The 27120-nt window shown below is 34.2% G+C and overlaps 2 protein-coding genes across 2 annotated transcripts in view; one reads left to right on the top strand and one right to left on the bottom strand.

The window, feature by feature from the left end:
• Positions 1 to 267: 267 nt before the first annotated feature.
• The window catches only part of LOC125673104 (ataxin-7-like protein 3), a 46607-nt gene continuing 19754 nt past the window's right edge, over positions 268 to 27120 (bottom strand). Inside the window, exons 8-12 of the mRNA XM_048909392.2 lie at positions 13670 to 13695; positions 13222 to 13265; positions 12848 to 12916; positions 2419 to 2555; positions 268 to 600 (exon numbers count right to left, since the gene is read on the bottom strand). Of these exons, the coding sequence (XP_048765349.1) occupies positions 497 to 600; positions 2419 to 2555; positions 12848 to 12916; positions 13222 to 13265; positions 13670 to 13695 (380 nt within the window). The 3' untranslated portion in view covers positions 268 to 496. The remainder of the gene's footprint in view (positions 601 to 2418; positions 2556 to 12847; positions 12917 to 13221; positions 13266 to 13669; positions 13696 to 27120) is intronic.
• On the top strand, positions 17942 to 20166 carry LOC130053409 (uncharacterized). The gene is made up of 2 exons (XM_056160612.1): positions 17942 to 17976; positions 18301 to 20166. Exon 2 carries the CDS (start codon positions 18318 to 18320, stop codon positions 20010 to 20012), a length of 1695 nt encoding a protein of 564 aa, XP_056016587.1. The 5' UTR covers positions 17942 to 17976; positions 18301 to 18317; the 3' UTR covers positions 20013 to 20166.

Raw genomic sequence — 27120 nt, forward strand, 5'->3', positions numbered from 1 at the left:
GACTGCTACATTATTAACCTCTAATTTTTCTCTGATAAATATCAGCTTGACTCTTATCCCCCCCTCCCCCCATCCCTCTCCCCATTTCGTTTGCAGGATATGTGTTATCCTCTTCCTAGATGTTCATGAATGATTTCCATTCCAACCTTTTTCTGCACATCAAACAAATAATTTAAAATTCATAACATAAAAGAACACAGTGACGAGCATGATGCATCACAGGTAACTTAAATGACTTTTGTGTACATCATAAACTAAAGGCAAATCTAGGACAACAAGTGTTTTATTTCAAAATATAACAAATAAAAAAACAACAAAGTGTCTGATGAGACAGTCCCGGGCAAAACACTCTGCCAGACTGAAGCCAGTTAACTTGAGAGAAGTATTTTTCACTTATTTAGCAGTGCTTTGATGAAGACAGTCGTGATCACAAGTTCGGCGTACGTTACATCTGGACGACTGCACTCACAATCACAATTCTCAATAATTCCAGTCCTCAGTCAAATTCAAATGGACTTGATCTGGAATCACCGCCATATTTATTTTTCTTTTTCTTTGATTTAGAGCTCTTTGTTCCTGCTCGCTTCTTGGACCCTGTACCTGCAAAGAGATCCGGTAAATGTTTACCTAGGTTTTAAAAACAAAGCTATGGGACTGTAGCTCTCAAGGAAAAAATAGGGATATTCCAACTGTTACAGTTCTGCATGCAGCTGCCAAAAATGCAACTCCAATTTTCAAGGACTTTTTGGTACAGATGTTGCTTACATCCAGTGTACAGATGTTGCTTACATCCAGTGTACAGATGTTGTTTACATCCAGTGTACAGATGTTGCTTATATCCTACTAGTGTACAGTTGGGGAAAAAGTACCAGCAATTTCATACAGAAAAATTGGCTACGATAAATTCACGCATATCACAAAGTGAATTTTAACCCAAGAAGCTAAAAAATTAACCAATACATGTATCTAGATGGATATAATGAATTACTTTGATTTTTCGGAAATAGGAGTATACGGCGAAAGGCTCATTTTTAGCCATTTTGGAGAAAAATCCTTAGATTGTTTCATTCAGCTGATAGGGTGAAGACTTTTCCAGTTATATCTAGCGCTATATTGAGGTCACTAGGGCATCATGGGTATCGTTGCGAGTGTTAATTATACCAGTATAAATCTAGTATGTTGCGGAAAGCATCGATACAGGCCATTCCATATGCAGATAAAACGAAATCATCTTTTGTTCTTGACACTTTGCTTTTCCAACTTTAAGCATTGCACAGTCTGGTTTTGTTTACTGTTTCCGTGATGTTGGTTTTTATTTCCCTCAAGTCCAGTAAAATTGATTGAAAGTATAAGATTGTAATTATACAGTTTGTTGTGTTTCATTTGTTTTGAATAATATGTATATAACATATCAATGATCTCATTTATTCATGATATAAAATATCTAAAATGATAGATTGTATCAGTCTGAAATCTAGAGTCTGTTTGTTTCTAAAAGGTGCAATTTATCAGAGTTATCTTTCTTTTCCCTTACTTTATTCTTGAACCTCTTGTTAAGGATTTGATAAGTTAAATTTTGGCCTTTAATAGATAGTTCATTCGGTATATTGGGCAGGGCTAGCAAGCTAGTAAAAAAAATAACACTCTTATTAATAAACGTTTCGGTACTCTTCTAACAGAGCAAAATCAACAGTTCTTGATGCTTTGTTATGTATGTTCTACTGTTACAGTATATCATATATGAGCCTCACCCCATACAATACAAATATGCCAAATAAGACACAAATATGTGAAGTGTTGTACAACTAAGAGTACTACATTGTATTTCTTACTTATGGAGAAGAACTAGTTCACTTTAAATTTACAAAATTATGCAGGACTTACTATTGTTGGTGGATTGATTGATAAAGTGTATATTGTTTAACGTCCCTTTCAAGAATATTTCACTCATATGGAGACGTCACCATTGCCGGTGAAGGGCTGCAAAATTTAGGCCTTTGCTCGGCGCTTATGGTCATTGAGCAGGGAGGGATCTTTATCATGCCACACCTGCTGTGACACGGACCTCAGTTTTTGCGGTCTCATCCGAAGGACCGCCCCATTTAGTCGTCTCTTACGACAAGCAAGGGGTACTGAGGACCTACTCTAACCCAGATCCCCACGGGATTCTTGTTGGTGGATGTGGAACATGACTTAGTATTGTTGGTGGATGTGAAACATAATTTACTGTTGTGGATGTGGAACATGACTTACTATTGCTGGTGGATGTGGAACATGACTTTATGTTGGTAAATGTGGAACATGACTTACTGTTGTGGATGTGGAACATGATTTACTGTTGTGGATGTGGAACATGACTTACTGTTGTGGATGTGGAACATGACTTACTGTTGACGGTGGATGTGGAATGTAACTTACTATTGTTGGTGGATGTGGAATCTGCTGGTGATGAGGCAGTGGATCCAGCATCCCAAAGATTGTCTCTCAGTGACTGGCTGCTATCTACATCATCCAGGCTGTCGATGTCTATCGTGGCATCCTCCTCAACAATGACCCTGGACAAAATAATATCTTATTATTTATCATACAAAACTGAATTACTCACTCTACCAAAATGTTATTATTTATTATACAAAACTGTAATTATTTACTGACCAAACTGTCATTACATAATGTACCAAACTGTCATTGTACAAAATTGTCATTACTGTGATTACTTAATGTACTGTCATTACTCACTGTACTGTCATTATTTACTGTACTGTCATTACTGTACTGTCATTATTTACTGTACTGTCATTATTTACTGCACTGTCATTATTTACTGTACTGTCATTACTGTACTGTCATTACTTACTGTACTGTCATTATTTACTGTACTGTCATTACTTACTGTACTGTCATTACTTACTGTACTGTCATTACTATACTGTCATTGTTTACTGTACTGTCATTATTTACTGTACTGTCATTACTTACTGCACTGTCATTATTTACTGTACTGTCATTATTTACTGTACTGTCATTATTTACTGTACTGTCATTACTCAATGTACTGTCATTATTTACTGTACTGTCATTACTTACTGTACTGTCATTATTTACTGTACTGTCATTACTGTACTGTCATTACTTACTGTACTGTCATTATTTACTGTACTGTCATTACTTACTGTACTGTCATTATTTACTGTATTGTCATTACTTACTGTACTGTCATTATTTACTGTACTGTCATTACTGTACTGTCATTACTTACTGTACTGTCATTATTTACTGTACTGTCATTATTTACTGTACTGTCATTATTTACTGTACTGTCATTACTGTACTGTCATTATTTACTGTACTGTCATTACTGTACTGTCATTATTTACTGTACTGTCATTATTTACTGTACTGTCATTACTTACTGTACTGTCATTACTTACTGCACTGTCATTACTGTACTGTCATTATTTACTGTACTGTCATTACTGTACTGTCATTATTTACTGTACTGTCATTACTTACTGTACTGTCATTATTTACTGTATTGTCATTACTTACTGTACTGTCATTACTGTACTGTCATTATTTACTGTACTGTCATTACTTACTGTACTGTCATTACTTACTGCACTGTCATTACTGTACTGTCATTACTTACTGTACTGTCATTATTTACTGTACTGTCATTGTTTACTGTACTGTCATTATTTACTGTACTGTCATTATTTACTGTACTGTCATTACTGTACTGTCATTACTGTACTGTCATTACTTACTGTACTGTCATTATTTACTGTACTGTCATTACTTACTGTACTGTCATTACTGTACTGTCATTACTTACTGTACTGTCATTATTTACTGTACTGTCATTATTTACTGTACTGTCATTACTGTACTGTCATTATTTACTGTATTGTCATTACTTACTGTACTGTCATTACTTACTGCACTGTCATTACTGTACTGTCATTATTTACTGTATTGTCATTATTTACTGTACTGTCATTATTTACTGTACTGTCATCACTTACTGTACTGTCATTACTGTACTGTCATTATTTACTGTACTGTCATTACTATACTGGCATTACTTACTGTACTGTCATTACTTACTGTACTGTCATTACTTACTGTACTGTCATTACTGTACTGTCATTACTTACTGTACTGTCATTATTTACTGTACTGTCATTACTGTACTGTCATTATTTACTGTATTGTCATTATTTACTGCACTGTCATTATTTACTGTACTGTCATTATTTACTGTACTGTCATTACTTACTGTACTGTCATTATTTACTGTACTGTCATTATTTACTGTATTGTCATTACTTACTGTACTGTCATTATTTACTGCACTGTCATTATTTATTGTACTGTCATTACTTACTGTATTGTCATTATTTACTGTACTGTCATTATTTACTGTACTGTCATTACTGTACTGTCATTATTTACTGTATTGTCATTATTTACTGTACTGTCATTATTTACTGTACTGTCATTACTGTACTGTCATTATTTACTGTACTGTCATTACTTACTGCACTGTCATTATTTACTGTATTGTCATTATTTACTGTACTGTCATTATTTACTGTACTGTCATCACTTACTGTACTGTCATTACTGTACTGTCATTATTTACTGTACTGTCATTACTATACTGGCATTACTTACTGTACTGTCATTACTTACTGTACTGTCATTACTTACTGTACTGTCATTATTTACTGTACTGTCATTACTTACTGTACTGTCATTATTTACTGTACTGTCATTATTTACTGTATTGTCATTACTTACTGTACTGTCATTATTTACTGCACTGTCATTATTTATTGTACTGTCATTACTTACTGTATTGTCATTATTTACTGTACTGTCATTATTTACTGTACTTTGTTTGTTTGATATTCGTAGGATTGGTTAACTATATATCGTTAACCGATTGGTGACTGTATTATCTGCCATAATACTATCCATCTCATTGCGATCCAGCCTCACCCTCCAACACCTCCCAAATGCACCAACATAGTGAAGTTGAAGTGTGTTGTAGTAACATACATATGCTCCGTATGCTCATTATTTACTGTACTGTCATTATTTACTGTACTGTCATTACTGTACTGTCATTACTGTACTGTCATTACTTACTGTACTGTCATTACTTACTGTACTGTCATTACTGTACTGTCATTACTTACTGTACTGTCATTATTTACTGTACTGTCATTATTTACTGTACTGTCATTACTTACTGCACTGTCATTACTGTACTGTCATTATTTACTGTATTGTCATTATTTACTGTACTGTCATTATTTACTGTACTGTCATCACTTACTGTACTGTCATTACTGTACTGTCATTATTTACTGTACTGTCATTACTATACTGGCATTACTTACTGTACTGTCATTACTTACTGTACTGTCATTACTTACTGTACTGTCATTATTTACTGTACTGTCATTACTTACTGTACTGTCATTATTTACTGTACTGTCATTATTTACTGTATTGTCATTACTTACTGTACTGTCATTATTTACTGCACTGTCATTATTTATTGTACTGTCATTACTTACTGTATTGTCATTATTTACTGTACTGTCATTATTTACTGTACTGTCATTACTGTACTGTCATTATTTACTGTATTGTCATTATTTACTGTACTGTCATTATTTACTGTACTGTCATTACTGTACTGTCATTATTTACTGTACTGTCATTACTTAATGCACTGTCATTACTGTACTGTCATTATTTACTGTATTGTCATTATTTACTGTACTGTCATTATTTACTGTACTGTCATCACTTACTGTACTGTCATTACTGTACTGTCATTACTGTACTGTCATTACTGTACTGTCATTACTGTACTGTCATTACTTACTGTACTGTCATTATTTACTGTATTGTCATTACTTACTGTACTGTCATTATTTACTGCACTGTCATTATTTATTGTACTGTCATTACTTACTGTATTGTCATTATTTACTGTACTGTCATTATTTACTGTACTGTCATTACTGTACTGTCATTATTTACTGTACTGTCATTATTTACTGCACTGTCATTACTGTACTGTCATTACTTACTGTACTGTCATTATTTACTGTACTGTCATTATTTACTGTACTGTCATTATTTACTGTACTGTCCTTACTGTACTGTCATTATTTACTGTACTGTCATTACTTACTGTACTGTCATTATTTACTGCACTGTCATTACTGTACTGTCATTATTTACTGTACTGTCATTATTTACTGTACTGTCATTACTGTACTGTCATTATGATTTATGACATACGACCACATGTATGTGTCCGGCCATCAAAAGACAGTACCGCAGTCATCAGACGTGTTGGTACACGATGGTCCTTATTTATTTATTTTTAAACCATGGGACAACCCATACGTCCCATACGGAGCATATGTATGTTACTACAACACACTTCAACTTCACTATGTTGGTACATTTGGGAGGTGTTGGAGGGTGAGGCTGGATCGCAATGAGATGGATAGTATTATGGCAGATAATACAGTCACCAATCGGTTAACGATATATAGTTAACCAATCCTACGAATATCAAACAAACAAAGCATTACTTCCAAGGTGGTCCATCGAATAGCGACAGTTACTCTACACTCTTGACAGTACTTTTGAACGAGTTGAGTTACTGTTATTTATACATATTATTTACATCTTAAAATTATTATTAAATTAAATATAAATATTTTTTTTCCAATCTAAATATCATTATGTTAAATTACTTTACTATTAAAATCTTAATTATTTACATGTCCTTATAATTCCATTGATAATTTATGCTTATTCAATATTCAATGCATTCATTAACTTAACCTTCTGTTTTGCTTATTATTGATATAATAGGCCATCGTACCGTGGTTTCAGCGGGTGAAACGTCACAATAACACAAATTTCGTTGTATGAGCGGTTTCAGTGGATGAAACGTCACAATGTCACAAATTACGTCACTAATTACGTTGTATGAGCGTCTTCACAGCGGCTGCCACGTAACTAATCTATTCATTCGCCATCTTCAATTTGCATGATTTATAGCTTCCAATATCATTCGTAAGTTTCCTTCCGGTTGGTGAGTAAAAAGTTTTACTTATATGTATAACTAAGGTTTTATCATGCATGTTTACAAATATGTAAACAATTTCGTATGTTTATATGCATGTTTACAAATATGTAAACAATTTCGCATGTTTATAAGTATGGAAACCACTAAGCATCATTATTCTACTGTTGAATTTTTATATGCTTACTAATATATAAACAACTACATGTGTTATACTTATATAAACAACTAAGCATATAATTCGGGCTTTCTATCGTGTATATCTATATGTTTATCAGTATGTAAACAATTACATATATAAATATCGTAGCATATTAATATTAGGAATATAAACTTTGCGTTTTTATCGTTTTAGTTTATATAAACATGTATGTTAAAGTATAAATGCAGCTATACATCAAATCCAGGTATATTATAAGTACATGTATATGCAAATATACATAAAATTCAGGTATGTTATTATACGTATGTATTTTGTAAACTTCTCTTTTTATGACAAACATTTAGATGCAATGTCGCAGTTTGTATGTATGCAGGCCTGCTACATACTATTATATTTAATATATGTAAGCTTGTTGGATGTATGCGATTTGTGATTTTGCATCTACTCTGTATTTTCATTAATTAATTAAATCTATATGTTTTGTAATTAAGTATACCACTTCTTATGGTTAATATTTTATCTGTCATACAATTTTAACATTACTAACTCACCAATTATTACATTATGCATCTTCAGTTTTATACACATAATACATACTATCGAATAAGAATTATGGAGCCATGTCGTGCTATAAGCTGGATCTAGCTACAGAAACATGGTACAGGGTATGAGGTGTAGCACCTGATGACGACCTCAAATTCTTGCCTAATGACGATCTCAAAATTGTTGTATGGCAAAATTTATAATTAATAACTAATAACTAGTAGCACTCTATTATCAAAATTTTCTTTGGCGACCCTACCCTAATTCTTTTCTGTATATATTTTAGTTATTTCACATGTATATACATACCTACATCCCTATTACTATTACCTGTTACTAATATTACTAATTATGTAATAATTCTGGTATATTTATTTCGGTGTATCTTGATTTATTTGGGCGAAGGACGGAGACTCGTGCGATTACTAATTATTACCTTCTATTAGAATCCAAATAAATTAAAAAATATATTTTCAATATTTAATTTTATATTTACTTATACAAAAATTTTAAATTTTAATTTACTTATTGAATAAATTAAATATATAAATAAAAAATATAATTTATTATGAATAAAAAATATTTTAATTATTTAATTTTAATTTACTTAATTTTTTTTTTTAAAATTCTAATTTATTGAATAAATTAAATAAAAATTATTATTAAATTTATCATATAAATAAAAAATATAATTAATTTCTTACTTTTTATTTAGTTTTGTGAAATATAAGTTACTTCTTTATTTCATTATGATTTATGACATACGACCACATGTATGTGTCCGGCCATCAAAAGACAGTACCGCAGTCATCAGACGTGTTGGTACACGATGGTCCTTATTTATTTATATTTATTTATTTTTAAAACCATGGGACAACCCATACGTCCCATACGGAGCATATGTATGTTACTACAACACACTTCAACTTCACTATGTTGGTGCATTTGGGAGGTGTTGGAGGGTGAGGCTGGATCGCAATGAGATGGATAGTATTATGGCAGATAATACAGTCACCAATCGGTTAACGATATATAGTTAACCAATCCTACGAATATCAAACAAACAAAGCATTACTTACTGTACTGTCATTACTTACTGCACTGTCATTATTTACTGTACTGTCATTATTTACTGTACTGTCATTACTTACTGTACTGTCATTATTTACTGTACTGTCATTACTATACTGTCATTATTTACTGTACTGTCATTACTGTACTGTCATTACTTACTGTACTGTCATTATTTACTGTATTGTCATTACTGTACTGTCATTACTGTACTGTCATTACTTACTGTACTGTCATTACTGTACTGTCATTATTTACTGTATTGTCATTACTTACTGTACTGTCATTATTTACTGCACTGTCATTATTTATTGTACTGTCATTACTTACTGTACTGTCATTACTTACTGTATTGTCATTATTTACTGTACTGTCATTATTTACTGTACTGTCATTACTGTACTGTCATTATTTACTGTATTGTCATTATTTACTGTACTGTCATTATTTACTGTACTGTCATTACTGTACTGTCATTATTTACTGTATTGTCATTATTTACTGTACTGTCATTATTTACTGTACTGTCATTATTTACTGTATTGTCATTACTTACTGTACTGTCATTATTTACTGTACTGTCATTACTTACTGTACTGTCATTACTTACTGCACTGTCATTACTGTACTGTCATTATTTACTGTACTGTCATTATTTACTGTACTGTCATTACTGTACTGTCATTACTGTACTGTCATTACTGTACTGTAATTATTTACTGTACTGTCATTACTGTACTGTCATTATTTACTATACTGTCATTACTGTACTGTCATTATTTACTGTACTGTCATTATTTACTGTACAGTCATTACTTACTGTACTGTCATTACTGTACTGTCATTATTTACTGTATTGTCATTACTTACTGTACTGTCATTACTTACTGTACTGTCATTACTGTACTGTCATTATTTACTGTACTGTCATTATTTACTGCACTGTCATTGTTTACTGTACTGTCATTACTGTACTGTCATTACTGTACTGTCATTACTTACTGTACTGTCATTATTTACTGTACTGTCATTACTGTACTGTCATTATTTACTGTACTGTCATTACTATACTGTCATTGTTTACTGTACTGTCATTATTTACTGTACTGTCATTACTTACTGTACTGTCATTACTTACTGTACTGTCATTACTATACTGTCATTATTTACTGTACTGTCATTACTTACTGTACTGTCATTGTTTACTGTACTGTCATTATTTACTGTACTGTCATTACTGTACTGTCATTATTTACTGTACTGTCATTATTTACTGTACTGTCATTACTGTACTGTCATTATTTACTGTACTGTCATTACTTACTGTACTGTCATTATTTACTGTACTGTCATTACTTACTGTACTGTCATTACTTACTGTACTGTCATTATTTACTGTACTGTCATTACTTACTGTACTGTCATTACTGTACTGTCATTACTGTATTGTCATTACTCACTGCACTGTCATTATTTACTGTACTGTCATTACTTACTGTACTGTCATTACTGTACTGTCATTATTTACTGTACTGTCATTACTTACTGTACTGTCATTATTTACTGTACTGTCATTACTTACTGTACTGTCATTACTTACTGTACTGTCATTATTTACTGTATTGTCATTACTTACTGTACTGTCATTACTGTACTGTCATTACTGTACTGTCATTACTCACTGCACTGTCATTATTTACTGTACTGTCATTATTTACTGCACTGTCATTGTTTACTGTACTATCATTATTTACTGCACTGTCATTGTTTACTGTACTATCATTATTTACTGTACTGTCATTACTTACTGTACTGTCATTATTTACTGTACTGTCATTACTGTACTGTCATTACTGTACTGTCATTACTGTACTGTAATTATTTACTGTACTGTCATTACTGTACTGTCATTATTTACTATACTGTCATTACTGTACTGTCATTATTTACTGTACTGTCATTATTTACTGTACAGTCATTACTTACTGTACTGTCATTACTGTACTGTCATTATTTACTGTATTGTCATTACTTACTGTACTGTCATTACTTACTGTACTGTCATTACTGTACTGTCATTATTTACTGTACTGTCATTATTTACTGCACTGTCATTGTTTACTGTACTGTCATTACTGTACTGTCATTACTGTACTGTCATTATTTACTGTACTGTCATTATTTACTGTACTGTCATTACTGTACTGTCATTATTTACTGTACTGTCATTACTATACTGTCATTGTTTACTGTACTGTCATTATTTACTGTACTGTCATTACTTACTGTACTGTCATTACTTACTGTACTGTCATTACTATACTGTCATTATTTACTGTACTGTCATTACTTACTGTACTGTCATTGTTTACTGTACTGTCATTATTTACTGTACTGTCATTACTGTACTGTCATTATTTACTGTACTGTCATTATTTACTGTACTGTCATTACTGTACTGTCATTATTTACTGTACTGTCATTACTTACTGTACTGTCATTATTTACTGTACTGTCATTACTTACTGTACTGTCATTACTTACTGTACTGTCATTATTTACTGTACTGTCATTACTTACTGTACTGTCATTACTGTACTGTCATTACTGTATTGTCATTACTCACTGCACTGTCATTATTTACTGTACTGTCATTACTTACTGTACTGTCATTACTGTACTGTCATTATTTACTGTACTGTCATTACTTACTGTACTGTCATTATTTACTGTACTGTCATTACTTACTGTACTGTCATTACTTACTGTACTGTCATTATTTACTGTATTGTCATTACTTACTGTACTGTCATTACTGTACTGTCATTACTGTACTGTCATTACTCACTGCACTGTCATTATTTACTGTACTGTCATTATTTACTGCACTGTCATTGTTTACTGTACTATCATTATTTACTGCACTGTCATTGTTTACTGTACTATCATTATTTACTGTACTGTCATTACTTACTGTACTGTCATTATTTACTGTACTGTCATTACTTACTGTACTGTCATTACTGTACTGTCATTACTTACTGTACTGTCATTATTTACTGTACTGTCATTATTTACTGTACTGTCATTATTTACTGCACTGTCATTGTTTACTGTACTGTCATTATTTACTGTACTGTCATTACTGTACTGTCATTACTTACTGTACTGTCATTATTTACTGTACTGTCATTACTTACTGTACTGTCATTACTTACTGTACTGTCATTACTGTACTGTCATTATTTACTGTACTGTCATTACTGTACTGTCATTACTGTACTGTCATTACTTACTGTACTGTCATTACTGTACTGTCATTATTTACTGTACTGTCATTACTCACTGTACTGTCATTATTTACTGTACTGTCATTACTGTACTGTCATTATTTACTGCACTGTCATTATTTACTGTACTGTCATTACTTACTGTACTGTCATTACTTACTGTACTGTCATTATTTACTGTACTGTCATTACTGTACTGTCATTATTTACTGTATTGTCATTACTTACTGTACTGTCATTATTTACTGTACTGTCATTACTGTATTGTCATTACTTACTGTACTGTCATTATTTACTGTACTGTCATTACTTACTGTATTGTCATTACTGTACTGTCATTATTTACTGTACTGTCATTACTGTACTGTCATTACTGTACTGTCATTATTTACTGCACTGTCATTGTTTACTGTACTGTCATTACTCACTGTACCGCCATTATTTATTGTATTGTCATTGTTTACTGTACTGTCATTACTGTACTGTACTGTCATTACTGGCTGTATATTTATATAGTTTACAACACAGGGGCTAAGCCCATTTTGGGCCCAAACTCTGTGATACCATAAATCTATATTTATGGTATCACAGAGTTCGGGCCCAAAACGGGCTTAGTCCCTGTGGTTTACAATAATCGTGGTATAAGAAGACTCTTACGATTGGCCCAACAGGTACTGGCGGACTTTCATTCTCTGATCGTCAGTATGTTGATGGCATTTCTGAGATCTGAAATTAGTTTTATTGTGTTTTTCAAAAGACAAACATTTTGCATCATGGTACTGCTCTTAGACATTAATGAACCTTCACAAGACAGTTCTTAATAATGTTTTTATTTTTCAGCATAACAATTATTGCAATATACTGTACACTTAAAGTGGAAGATCCCATGAAATCAGATGTTCTCTACCGTATGTGATATAATTTTTTTTTTTTAAATATTGTCATTACAATGTTACACAGAAAAATGGTCTTTATGGACATTAAGATTTTTGAAAGAAAAAAATTTGAAGTGTCTGAAATAAAAAACTTACTTGGCACACATTTTTTTGGTATGTTCAGATATTACACCGCATGTCTGTAACAATATAAATATGTTCAGGCATAGAATAGCACAATATCACAAAGGGAAATTAGAAATAGATATGCGACACTCAAACATAAATAAATATCAGCTTTATATTCTATTTCTTATTAAATCTTATCATCTGGATAGGGTATCTGATGTTCATTTGATAGAATATCCATGTTATCAATCTGTGGATCAACTGCATCAAGTTCTAGAAGGATTTTTCATTTTTTATCCATGATTTCACACACAGACTGCTATTAATATCTTACAATTTAATAATTTTTCTAATAACAAGACATAATCATATATCACCCATTAAGTACTTCCTATCCGTTATAATGATTGGATTAAGAGTTTTATACTTTCACATTGTCAGCAAACAAAACTTCCATCAAGAATCCTCTACTTACATTAAATAAGATCTGTTTTCTTTCCTCTGCAATACAGTAAAATTAAATAACCTTAAAATTTATCAACAAAAGAACAGAAAAGAAAGCGATTGATAAAATAGAAAATAAAATGTTAAAAGACACGGATCCTGTCCATTGTAAAACTGGACATGCAGTTTTCTATAATGGGGTCAGATCAAGGAGTGAATTACCTTACTATGAGTGCTTATATGATAGAAAAAATTACACAGATTCCAAGGTGCTCATTTGAAAATGAGATTTACTGAGATATTTATAATATAAATTACCCTGCAATGTTCATAGATTTAAGAAAAATATCATAGGATGTTCATAAGAAAGAGAATTACCCTGGAATATTCGTATGATTAAGAAAATACTATGAAATTTCATATGATAGAAAACAATTGACCTGGATACTCATATGAAAGATATAATTAAACTGAGATTTCATATGATAGAAAACAATTGACCTGGATACTCATATGAAAGAGATATAATTAAACTGAGATTTCATATGAAGAGAAAATCATCCTGGAATGTTCATATGAATCAAAACAGAAAAATACCCCAATCATGTCCATATAATAGAGAGTACCCTAGGATGTTCACAGGGTAGTGAAAATTACATTGTGATGTTCATATAATGTACCTGGTAGAAATTTACCCTGGGATGTTCATATGAAAGAGGTACGTGTCATTTCTAATGCTATAGGGTGAATTACCCTCAGATAAATATCCATTGTATCTTTAATCATAGGTAAGATATTTCAGGGTTCTTCAATTTTCATATGTACTGTGTAAGGGTGAATCACACAAGTCAGGTGAAATATCCAGGGATCTGTCTTCATATGAAATAGTGAATCCCTCTGAAATAAGTATTCATATTAAATAGTGGATCCCCCTGAAATAAGTACTCATATGACAGAGTAATCTCAGCGAGATTCGTCAAGGCTGGATATTTGGAGTGACGCCTCTTCCGAATCTCAGACCAGTGTCACACAAAGTGATTCGGGAAATCTTGCCTGAACTTTAGCCACTAGATGTGATTATAATAGGTTAAACTGAATTTCTTGTTTGCTTCAACTTTTCGCCCTAGACATCCTATTAACTCCCTATCACAATGAAACATGCATTTCTCACCTTTACATAGTGCAAATCCCACAGTAAATAAAGTCAGTTATTTTTGAAGCCATTGCAAATGACCACCATTTCATATTACCTTTTCAACACAGAAGAGTTCCGATAGTTCACAATGCCTTCAAATACACTGGTTCAATATTACACAGTTTTCTTTTTATTGCTTTTAATTCTTATGCTTAAATGCTTTATATAAAGTAATTGTCATTCAGTAAATTCTGTATCTCCAATCGTAGTACAAACTAACATGAAATATACTATCGGAACTCTTCCGTGTTGCATGGCGGACGATTGACGTTGACCTATTGCAATAAGAATTGGTGTCGATACAAAACTAACGAGTTACAAAGGACCCCACGAGGATTACTTTGGAAGCAAGCATGACATACAAAGAGCTATTGTCTCAATAATGTTAACAAGAGGCCCATGGACCACATCGCTCACCTGAGTCACCTTGTCCCATATCTGAAGACTTTCCATATATATTTGCATGTAAAACCTTGGTCCCTATTATGGCCCAAACTACCCTTTGCAAACTTGAATCTACACTATGTCAGAAAGCTTTCATGTAAATGTCAACTTCTTTGGTCCAATGGTTCTTTTAAAGCTTTTTTCTATATTTGTATGTAAAACTTTGACCCCCCCCCCCCACTTGTGGCCCCATCCTACCCCCCGGGGACCATGATTTGAACAAACTTGAATCTGCACTATGTCAGAAAGTTTTCTTGTAAATATCAGCTTTTCTGACTCAGTGGTTATTGAGAAAAAGATTTTAACTATATATTTGTATGTAAAACTTTGATCCCCCTTGTGGCCCCATCCTACCCCCGGAGCCCATGATTTGAAGAAACTTGAATCTGCACTATGTCAGAAAGTTTTCATGTCAAAATCAGCTTTTCTGGCTCAGTGGTTCTTGAGAAGAAGATTTTTCCTATATATTTGTATGTGAAACTTTGATCCCCTATTGTGGCCCCATCCAACCCCCGGAGCCCATGATTTGAACAAACTTGAATCTGCATTATGTCAGGAAGCTTTCATGTAAATCTCAGCTTTTCTGGCTTAGTGGTTCTTGAGAAGAAGATTTTTAAAGTTTTTCCCTATATATTTGTATGTAAAACTTTGATACCCCCCTTGGGGCCCCATCTTATCCCCGGGGGCCATGATTTGAACAAACTTGAATCTGCATTATGTCAGGAAGATTTCATGTAAATCTCGGCTTTTCTGGCTAAGTGGTTCTTGAGAAGAAGATTTTTAAAGTTTTTCCCTATATATTTGTATGTAAAACTTTGATCCCCCCTTGTGGCCCCATCCTACCACCGGGGGCCTTGATTTGAACAAACTTGAATCTGCACTATGTCAGAAAGTTTTCATGTAAAAATCAGCTTTTCTGGCTCAGTGGTTCTTGAGAAGAAGATTTTTCCTATATATTTGTATGTAAAACTTTGATCCCCTATTGTGGCCCCATCCAACCCCAGGGGCCCATGATTTGAACAAACTTGAATCTGCATTATGTCAGGAAGCTTTCATGTAAATCTCAGCTTTTCTGGCTTAGTGGTTCTTGAGAAGAAGATTTTTAAAGTTTTTCCCTATATATTTGTATGTAAAACTTTGATCCCCCCTTGTGGCCCCATCCTACCACTGGGGGCCATGATTTGAACAAACTTGAATCTGCAATATGTCAGGAAGCTTTCAGGTAAATTTCAGCTCTTTTGGCCCAGTGGTTCTTGAGAAGAAGATTTTTAAATGACCCCACCCTATTTTTGCATTTTTGTGATTATCTCCCCTTTGAAAGGGACATGGCCCTTCATTTGAACAAACTTGAAAGCCCTTCACCCAAGGATGCTTTTGGCCAAGTTAGGTTGAAATTGGCCCAGTGGTTCTGGAGAAGAAGTCGAAAATGTGAAAAGTTTACAGACAGACGGACAGACAGACAGACGGACGCCGGACAAAATGTGATCAGAATAGCTCACTTGAACCTTCGGTTCAGGTGAGCTAAAAACTAAGGTCTCATTATTCTTTAAAATGTTTTTTCTTTAAGACTGAGAAAGTGCTGATGGATGGACAGAGAGACAGTGATTCCTACAGGGCATCTGCCATATGGTTGGGCCCTAACAAGTGCTATATTATGGGGATTGCTTCTGTAGAAGTTAGAGCTACAACGACTGGATATCGGCCTGGATAGCTCATTGGTGAGAGCACCTAGCTGACTTTATTATAAAGGGGTCCATGTTCAATTTCAGATCCAGACCAAAGTTTGCTCCTTTCCTACATTACACTTCGTGCCATTGACCACCCTTGGACTTCAGATGAAAATCCTGCAAGGGGCAAAAAGAATCTAGGTCGTGTGTCTTCAAGGGTGAGGAAAATTTAAGGAGAGAGGAAATGTAGTAGTTAAGGCCATATGGATATTGCCCTGCAAAGCTCAGTGGTTAGAGTACCTGACTAGTAATGCAGGGGTCCCAGGTTCAATTTCCAGTCAAATCATCAATTTTCTCTTTTCCTATATTACACTTCCATGAAACATAACAGCTAGGCTCCCCCACCCCACATGTTTAATCTAAAGAGTTATGTCCTTAAATTAAGAGCAGTTTTACTACTTTTATTCTACAGTTAACTTATCCTCAAGGTCAATTCATTTTCTTGTAAAACCGGACAAGTGTCTATTTTCAAATACAGACTGTCTAATAAGTATATGTTTTCATTAAAATTTCTAATTCTGATCACCATCAAATCAGGCAACTGTCAACTTTGACAATCATTCTTTTTTTAGGAGTGGGTGTTTGAATTCAAGGACAGCAGTACTTGCAGCTTCTCTGCCAATCAAATATTGCAGCAAAGTAAACAGAGTAGTCTCCTCTTTGCTAGCTAATACATGTATATAAATCCTGTATACATTTTTAGGAACATGCACCCCATTCAGTCCAAAAATCTGAACTTCATATATTTCTTGAATTTACTGTTGGACTTTGTTAATAAACTATAAAAATTGTATAATCTTATGTCTAAAGCAAAGCAACTCAAACTTTCCATATACAATTTAAATCCCCAGTTAAATATTGACCAGGAAGAATAAACACCTGACAGAACCTGACATGTATAGAATATACAGGCAACTATGTGACGTGATCAATTAAAGCACAAAGTTGCCAGGGAGGACAGCCGCCATTACGGTAATAATCTGATTTTTCTTGTTTCATGTTATATGCAGAGAAATATGTAAATATAGCCTCTGTTGTATATGTTGCAAGATAAGTGAAGTACAGTTTTATAAAATCAATCCTTATCCTAAGATACCTTAAAAACAGAATCACTGGAAATCAATGATAAAAAGCTTATACATATCGATTAACTATACAACTAGTAATGTTCTCTGTGAAAGAAAATGAAGCTGAAGAATGTCCTGATCATGATTTCTTGTGTACTAGAGGCCCCTTTGTTTTCTTTTGTTTAAATACTGATGTTGTATGTAAACATTGTTGTTTATTCATACAAAGGGCCACAAGCAGATCTGATGATGGACCCCCGTACCAGTGCCCAGGACGTGATGCGATGTGACCTGTGTGAGACTGCCCTGGTACAGATGTACTGTGATACGTGCCTCATCAACCTGTGTAAGGCCTGCGTGGGAGAACACATGATATCAGATGTATCCAGAAAACATGAACTTGTCACGTTTCAATTTCGAAAATCCAACCCCCTCTACCCTGGATGTACCTCTCATGACAAAGAACGATGTGAAATGTACTGTAATCAGTGTCACATTCCTGTCTGCAGTACCTGTCTGGCATCCAATCAACATTTAGGTCATAAATTATTGAAAACAATGCAAGTATTGGAGGAGAAGAAAGAAAAGATCGCCAAGGAGAAAAATGAGTTAAATGAAACAATAAATCCAACCTACCAGGACATTGTATCTGATGTACAAAACAGAATGAGTCAGTTAGAAAAGAAATGTGGAGATCTCTCAACAGCCATAACAAAACATGGAGAGGACTGCCACAGAGAAATTGACAAACTCGTCCAGAAACTGAAAGCTGAAGTGGAGGAGATGAAAACCACACAGTTACACACTCTACAGAAACATCTGGATGAAGTCAACAAGAAAATCTCTGAAATCAACGATGAAATTAATTCAATGGATGTTGCTTTGGATTCTAATGACACGTCAACAGTATTTAGCTTTATGTCTAATGTAGATGAATACAAAAATCTTCCACAGAAAATTCTGCCCTCTTTACCTAAATTCACCCCAGGAAGAATTCAAGGAAAATTATGTAAGCTGTTTGGAACTTTATCACCGATTTCTGTCCGATCAGAAGAACATGGTTACAGTGTAAAGACAACACAGAAATCCCCAGAAGCTGCATCCTCTCCTGTCATCAAACAGCTGCTTGATGAACCACAGACTGTCACCACCATACACACTGGTTATGAATATTGTCTTGACAATGTGGCCTGTCTGAGTGATGAAGAAATCTGGACAAGTGGAGAAGACAGCACCATGAAACTCTTCAGCATCAATCAGGGATCACTACTCAAGTCAATGAGAACCAAGTCAGGAAACACTCCAACAGACATAGCTGTGACAAACAGTGGGGATCTGGTTTATGCTGATTACAGAGATAGAACTGTGAACATTGTGAAGAATGAAGAGATACAGACCGTGATCAGATTAAAGAAATGGAATCCTCGTTGTGTCTGCAGTACCTCCTCTGATGGTCTCCTGGTTATCATGGACAGTGATGATTGTAAACAATCAAAAGTTGTTCGTTACTCTGGCTCAACAAAGAAACAAACCATTCAGTTTAATGATCAAAGTAAACCTCTCTATTCATCTGGTCGTTTTAGCATTAAATACATCAGTGAGAACAGGAACCTGGATATCTGTGTGGCTGACTGGGGAGCTAAAGCAGTAGTGGTGGTCAATCAGGCAGGGAGACTGAGATTCAGGTACACTGGACATACTCCTGTTCCAAAGAATCAATTATTCTGTCCACGAGGAATCACCACAGACAGTCAGAGTCACATCCTTACAGCTGATGGTAACAATGACTGTGTCCACATCATAGACCAGGATGGACAGTTCCTCCGTTACATAGTCTGTGGACTGAGTGAACCCTGGGGACTGTGTAAAGATACAACCAACAATCTGTTTGTTGCTCAATGTATTAACAAACAAGTAAAGAAAATCAAATATCAGCAGTGAAATTAAACATCAGTGGTGGATTTAGACAGCAGCATTCCTCTTGAAACTTAATATTTACATACATTTTGTTTGAATGGCTTTTATTTCTCAATACATGTATCTATATTTATAAAATTGAATTCACAATTTTTTTCCAATAAACCCTGAAACGCCTGCTCCAGAGTTACTGCTTGCACCTTTAATATTGTTCCATATGTGAGGTGAAGTCTGCAATCTATAATAGAATCTTACTTACTTCATTAGTTAATGTTGTAAATCTAATTAAAAACCTACTTTCATTTTCGATAAACTACCCTGAAATAGCAAAAAGGAGAGTACAGTGGCAGACACACTTTGGCGGATCTAAGCCAGTTTCTTTTTTCTCTCTGTTTGATGACAACTTATATAATACAATATGAAGTAAATCCATTGTTTATTGATGCTTGATTTTGATATTATAGAAGAAATAAGTTTCAATTATTTTTTAATAAATAAAGTATGCCTGTTCGTTTCTTAAATTCGTGATTTTAGTCTTGAATCAGCCTTATGGAAAGTTCTAGAACGAAGCACCCAGAACGAGACATTACAATACTATAATAGACGCTTAGACCTGTCTACAACCTAATCGCTCATTCTCGGACCTTTCCGGCAAGCCAAGAAGTTGATTGGTAATTTACAACATGATCAGCATATGTACTAGGTGTTCAGTGTATGATATTCATACTTATAATACTAGGCCCATATTAATCATTTCATGAAGAACTTCGATGAAAAATATGTTTTTGATGTTCTTAATTTTTTTCTGTGATTATAGAAGTCACGTTATGACTTTTCATAATAATTTATCAACAGTTACTGATATGTTGTACAAACATGTGGATAAACACAAAAAAGCTTTTATATTTTGGTTGAACATGTTTTGTGATGACACAGATCTTGAAAGAAAGTAATAAGTTGAAAACTGTCTAATATATCAGAATGAGATATGGAATGATCCGGGGCTGTTCTGCGAAGTTTGAACCTTATAACTTTAAAATTATAACATTTTATTGAAATGAGGTTGTACACTACCTGACAATGGCCAAGAAATCAGGCCACTGTTTACAATATAGCAGTTTTTCTGTTTGTCATTCATATAGTGCATTACCTTTCAAATGATTATTGCGTTTGATGAGAAGAAATGATGTGCATGTGTATTCAAAATTTTGCCCGTAAATTGTTGAACTGAACAAAAACTACCATTATAAACACATTCGTAAGACTGAGTATCAAATTTTGAAATTATGAACGACCATTCATTTTGTCTTTGGTCAACTATTTGGCATGACGGATTACAATTGCATTTGTATATTAATAATTGTGATTTCCTGGTAAAACCGTATATAAATTACATGTACATGTATTGATAAAGGAAACAAATTAACTCAAGTAAAATGAATACATAAGTATATTTCTGGGTAATGTTTGTTTAAATGGGAAACAATATAAAACAATAATAGACTATATGCTTTTTTTTTTTAAATTTTCATCATTTACTACCACCCACTAAATAGAAAAAATGACCTGACATTGAGATACCCCTGCAAGTGTCAACTTGCACACCTGTGTCCTGTTTTATGCCAATGTTACATGTATCATGAAACAGAAACGCAAGATTGTATGGCGGTGAGTTTTACAACTATTGGTTTAATAGAAAATGATACTCAAATATATACATGTAAAAACAAGAAACATATTGATGTACTAGTGTCAAAGAATGGCCACAAATAAATGACCATACAAAATGTTAATTTTGCACAACTACAAGAATCAATGATGCAGATTAATTTCCTCACATATTGCAAAATTAATTCTCTATTGTGGTCTCATCTTGCCCTCTAGGGCCATGATTTGAATAAATTGGAATCTACACTACATGATGATGCTTGCATATCAATTGACTAATCATCGAACTGCTGCTCTTGAGAAGACAATTTCCTACATATATGACTAAGTAAAACTATGATCCCCTATTAAGGCCCCATCCTACAATCTGAGTCCATGATTTGAACAAACTTGAATCTGCTCTACTTGTGGATGTTTGTATCTTAATATGACAGTCCATGATTTGAACAAACTTGAATCTGCTCTACTTGTGGATGTTTGTATCTTAATATGACTAATCATGGCAAGTTATCATTTATATTTGGCATGACACCAATAGGTGTCTTTGTTTGGTACCATATACTTTCCCTGTAGTATCATTTACAAGACATACTCTGTATTTAGGTGTTTTAGTAGATGCTCCGATGTACAATGATTTATGACAGATGCAAGATCAGATGAATCTAAGTGACAGTAGAAACACCTGCGGGCAAGTAACATTATTTTTAAAATGGGGCAGCTAGAGGAAAATTGGAAGAAATTGATTGGTGTGAAATTCCTAACAAGCTAAACAAGAGAACCACAAATGGTACAACATACACCAGTTAGACCTTCAGTGCAAAGTCTGTATCCATGGTGAGAAAAAGTCCAGAAAACTATTTGACCTACATTTAGCCCTAAAGTAGGTCATGGTGAATTAAGTTGAAATGTGAAAAGATGATGCATTTCTCCGAGAGGGAGGTTATGATAAAATCTTAGGGCAATACTTATATGCATAGCAGAAAAAATCTGGAAAACTAAACCAAGTTTTTCTACTAAGTGATACTAACAATCTTGACCTTTGACCTCCAGAAACACTAGGCATCCTCTGCTTGGCATAAGGTGTGTGTAAAACTAAGTTTGATGGTCCTAGCCCTAACAGTTCATTTATCTGTATCCTGCCTACAAGGTTTTCCTACTAAGTAATACTACAACCTTGACCTTTGACCTACGACTTTGAATAACAAACGGCATCCTCCACTTAGAATAAGGAGTATGTGAACCAAGTTTGATGGTCCTAGCCCCAATAGTTTGGTCTGGATTTAGCCTACAAAGTTTTACTATTAAGTGGTACTACAACCTTGACCTTTGACCTTGAGAAACAATATGCATCTTCCTCTCATTTCATCTGTACCAAGTTGGTTGTAAGATCCTAACTCCAATAGTTTGGTCTGTATTCTGTTTACAGTGTTTTGCTATTATAAGGAGGTATGCTACACCAAAAAAATTTGAAATGGATGAAAAGTGAAGGGTATGTACAACAATAAATGGCCGTAACAGGAAAGAACAATTTGGGGTAGACTGGAAATTGAACTTGGGAACCCTGTATTACTAGTCAGGTGATTTTACCACTGAGCTATCCAAGCAAATATCCAATCGTTATAGCCCTAACTTCTACAGAAGTAATCCCCATAATATATCACTTGTTAGGGTCCAAACATTTGGCAGGTGCCCTGTAGGAATCACTGTCTCTCTGTCCATCCGTCAGGACTTTCTCGATCTTAAGCTTTTAAAAGAATTATAAGACCTTAGTTTTTAGCTCACCTGAGCTGAAAGCTCAAGTGAGCTTTTTCTATCACCCATTGTCCGTGATCTGTCCAATCTAATTAAAATCAGATCCTAGAATACGCTCACAATCGCTACAATAGGATCTGACATAACCCCATAGGGAGTCATGTCCACAGGACCTTTTGCTTGGAATATTCATGAGAACTATCAGCCAGTCAGATTGCGCCATACAGAAAATGATGGCTATTTAGGCGGTTCCTGGAAATTCGTAAACAAATTGCTGTAATATCTCTCCCACAAAGTTTATTCCACACTGTAAAATTGTATATTCTCGCATAACGAATTTTAAACTTCGGTCACCCGAGGAGTATTAGTATAAAGTATCGCACACCCCAAGGGCTAAAAAAAAAGCCAAGTTAAATTCTAATATATTCAGCTGCTATGATAAATTAATATATTCAGCTGCTCGTATATAAAATGTATTGTTAAATCTTTTAAAATGCCCCCTGAAAGTGCAATGTTGATGAAAGACTTACGTAATATAGGTAACATTAACATGATATAACTAATTTGTTGGACCTGTCAGTAAAGACAAAACCCTGGGGTTATGAAATTCACAATTTTAGTACATTCTTTCCTGCTTTTCCTAAATATGCATTTTTAGTTTTTATAGCATATCAGCAAATTTAAAATACTCTTTCAAATGATAAAGACAATAATCACAATTATAGTAATTTTGACACCATCTCGATATAAATTCCCGATACCCCTTGGGATCATGAAATTCACCATTTTGGTAAAGGACTAGTACCTACTCCTATTTAGTTTCAATTTAGTATAGCAATAAAAAGATTTTTTATAACTGTTTTTAAGTTTACGCATATACGTACACTCTGTATAGCAAGTTTGGCTCTGCCCTAAAGTCAGAACCTCTATCTACGGGATCATGAAATTTACAATTTTGGTAGAGGCATTCCTAGCTGTTCTACATCCCTATGCATTAAAATATTAGTTTTTCTTTTAAAGATTTTTGAAATTTATAAATTTTTGGCAGTTTTTGACTCACCCCTCAGGCCTCAGGGGTACAGGAGTCCTTCAATCTAAAATTTAGGTCACCCATGTCCTAACGATGCTCTTTACCAAATTGTAGTTATCAAAAAGAAGTTTAAAAATGTTCAAATGCATATAATTTGGCAAATGCATGATTTGCAATAAGAATTGGTGTCGATACCAAACTAACAAGTCACAAAGGACCTCGCAATGAATACTTTGAAGGTAAGCATGACATACAAAGTGTATTACCTCATTGATGTTAAAAATTAAGGTCTCATAATTCTTTTGAATGTTTTATTTTTAAGACGGAGAAAGTGCTGACAGATGGACAGAGACACAGTGATTCCTACAGGGCACCTGACATATGGTTGGGCCCTAACAAGTGCTATAATACGGGAATTACTTCTGTTACTGTAACAGTAGATGTTAGGGCTATTACAACTGGATATGGTCTGGATAGCTCAATGGTGAGAGCATCTTACTAAGTACATGTAATACAGGGGTCCCATGTTCAATTTCTGGTCCAGCCCAAATTTTCTCCTTTCCTTTGCTACATTTGGTGCGTTAAAGGGTTTTTACCACGATTTTTATTGCTTGTAAATTCATATGAAAATGTGGTGTTTTGAATTGTGCTAGTGTTATTTTTTCGATATAAAGCGTGCTTTAGTGATTATTTTGTATTGAAAGTGCAAAAAGACAGATATGCATATTCTCGCTAGAGATTTTCGCGCCATTAGTATGTGACGTCATACGTGTCAATTGTGGTGAAGCGAGAAAGCATGAAAACATAATAAACAAGTTGTGAACAGCACATACAGCAGGCTATTGATACAAAATGGAGGCTATTGATACAAATTGGAGAGATTCAACAGTTAGAAGTTCCATTATATTGTGTTGTACAATATATAGCCATAATAATCAGCACAAAAAAGAAGAGTTTCTTTACTTTTACCATGGAGGCAAGTCAGAGAAACTTAGAACTAAATTTAGAAATACTTCAAACCAACAGAAAACCATCTTCAATGACGAACCTACATATTGCAATCTAACCCATCTAATTCATTATAACAACATTTCTGTTTACATATTAATAGGCCTGTTGTCCTTCAGACTGGACATAATCAGAGACTGCCTTCAGTTCGAGAACTCTTAAAGCCTACCAGGTATTGAGGCAATCAAAGTCGCCACGGGTCTGGCAACCACAGAAATTTCTGTGTAGCATACACTTTTTATATATATGCACATTTGTATTTAATATGCAGCAATATGTTGTGGTATACCCCCATGCTTGAAGTTTTGAGTATTGACACTGTGGTGTATGAAATGACTACACCCCCCCCCCCTTTTTCGATTAAAATATTTTTAAAAAAATGTGAAACTTTAAAGTAAAAAAAATCCAAGTTAATATTAATCGTCAAAAATGTTGAAATACGACGGCTTTACTTTATTTTTTAAAAATGACGGTGCATGCCAGCGTAGTGGGAAAAAAACCCAATATAATGAATGACCCCCCCCCCCCCCCCCCCCCCCCCCACCTATTATTATTTTTTTTAAAGTAGTGAGTGGGACGATTGTAAGGTAGAGGTTTTGACTATTGGCCCCATGTATTATATGACAAGTCCCCCCTCTCTCTCCCTATTAAACGCACACTATACGATATAAGAAATTGATAAATTTCCAGCAGAATTGGTAATTTTAAAATCCGGTAGCTGCCCCCCCCCCCCCCCCCCCCCCCCCCCCCCCCCCCCCCGAAAAATAAAATCATAAATGAAATCGATATCGGCTGTTTCCTTCAACACATTGTAGGTTAATGCATCAATTTAATTAAAAGCAGATCTTCTCTACCATGTAACGGTTTGAGAAGAACTGATTTTGATTACCGTAGCCTAGATTGGCTAATGCATGTTGTAAACACTCTACATGTATTGTACATACCTCTAATGATCTACAAGGGAACACAGTCAGAATGTCTGCAAACGAAATGTGTCATTCAGATATATTTATCATCAAAACATTCCAACCTTTCTGCGAGCGGGATCTCCGTCCAAGTCCATCAATGTCGCTGTGCATAGTATTGATATAAATGTTTGCTGAGGGAATTTCTTTTAGATTTGGCACAGCAGCAGGTTCAAACATGTATGACTGAATCTTAAAAATACTAACGGTATGTCATCGATGTTGGAGCATTAACTATCCATTTTGTATAAGTTATTATAATTTCAATAGAATCTATTCACACACACATACATGTACATAGAAGCTGCAGCAATTGACATATATGACGTCATGTCAGACGTATCACGTAACTAGATAGCTCATTAGTGATGATTTGTAAAGTGGAAGCTTTGAATATGTGCATACAAAATGCATGTTTGTATCAATTATTGGGAGAAATGAAACAATATAACAGCAGAACGTGCTTTATTAAAGTTACTCCTTCTGATTTTAATTAGATTAAAGATCGTGGTAAAAACCCTTTAACCACCCTTGGACTTCAGATGAAAGTCCTGCCAGGGTCAAAAACAATCTAATTGTGTGTGTTTTCAAGGGTGAAGAAAATTTAAGAATGGAGGAAAATGTAGTAGCTAGGGCCATATGGATATTGGCCGGCAAAGCTCAGCGGTTAGAGTACCTGACTAGTAAAGCCGGGGTTCCAGATTCGATT

The sequence above is a fragment of the Ostrea edulis genome, chromosome 3, assembly GCF_947568905.1.
Source record: "Ostrea edulis chromosome 3, xbOstEdul1.1, whole genome shotgun sequence".
Lineage (NCBI taxonomy): Eukaryota > Metazoa > Mollusca > Bivalvia > Ostreida > Ostreidae > Ostrea > Ostrea edulis.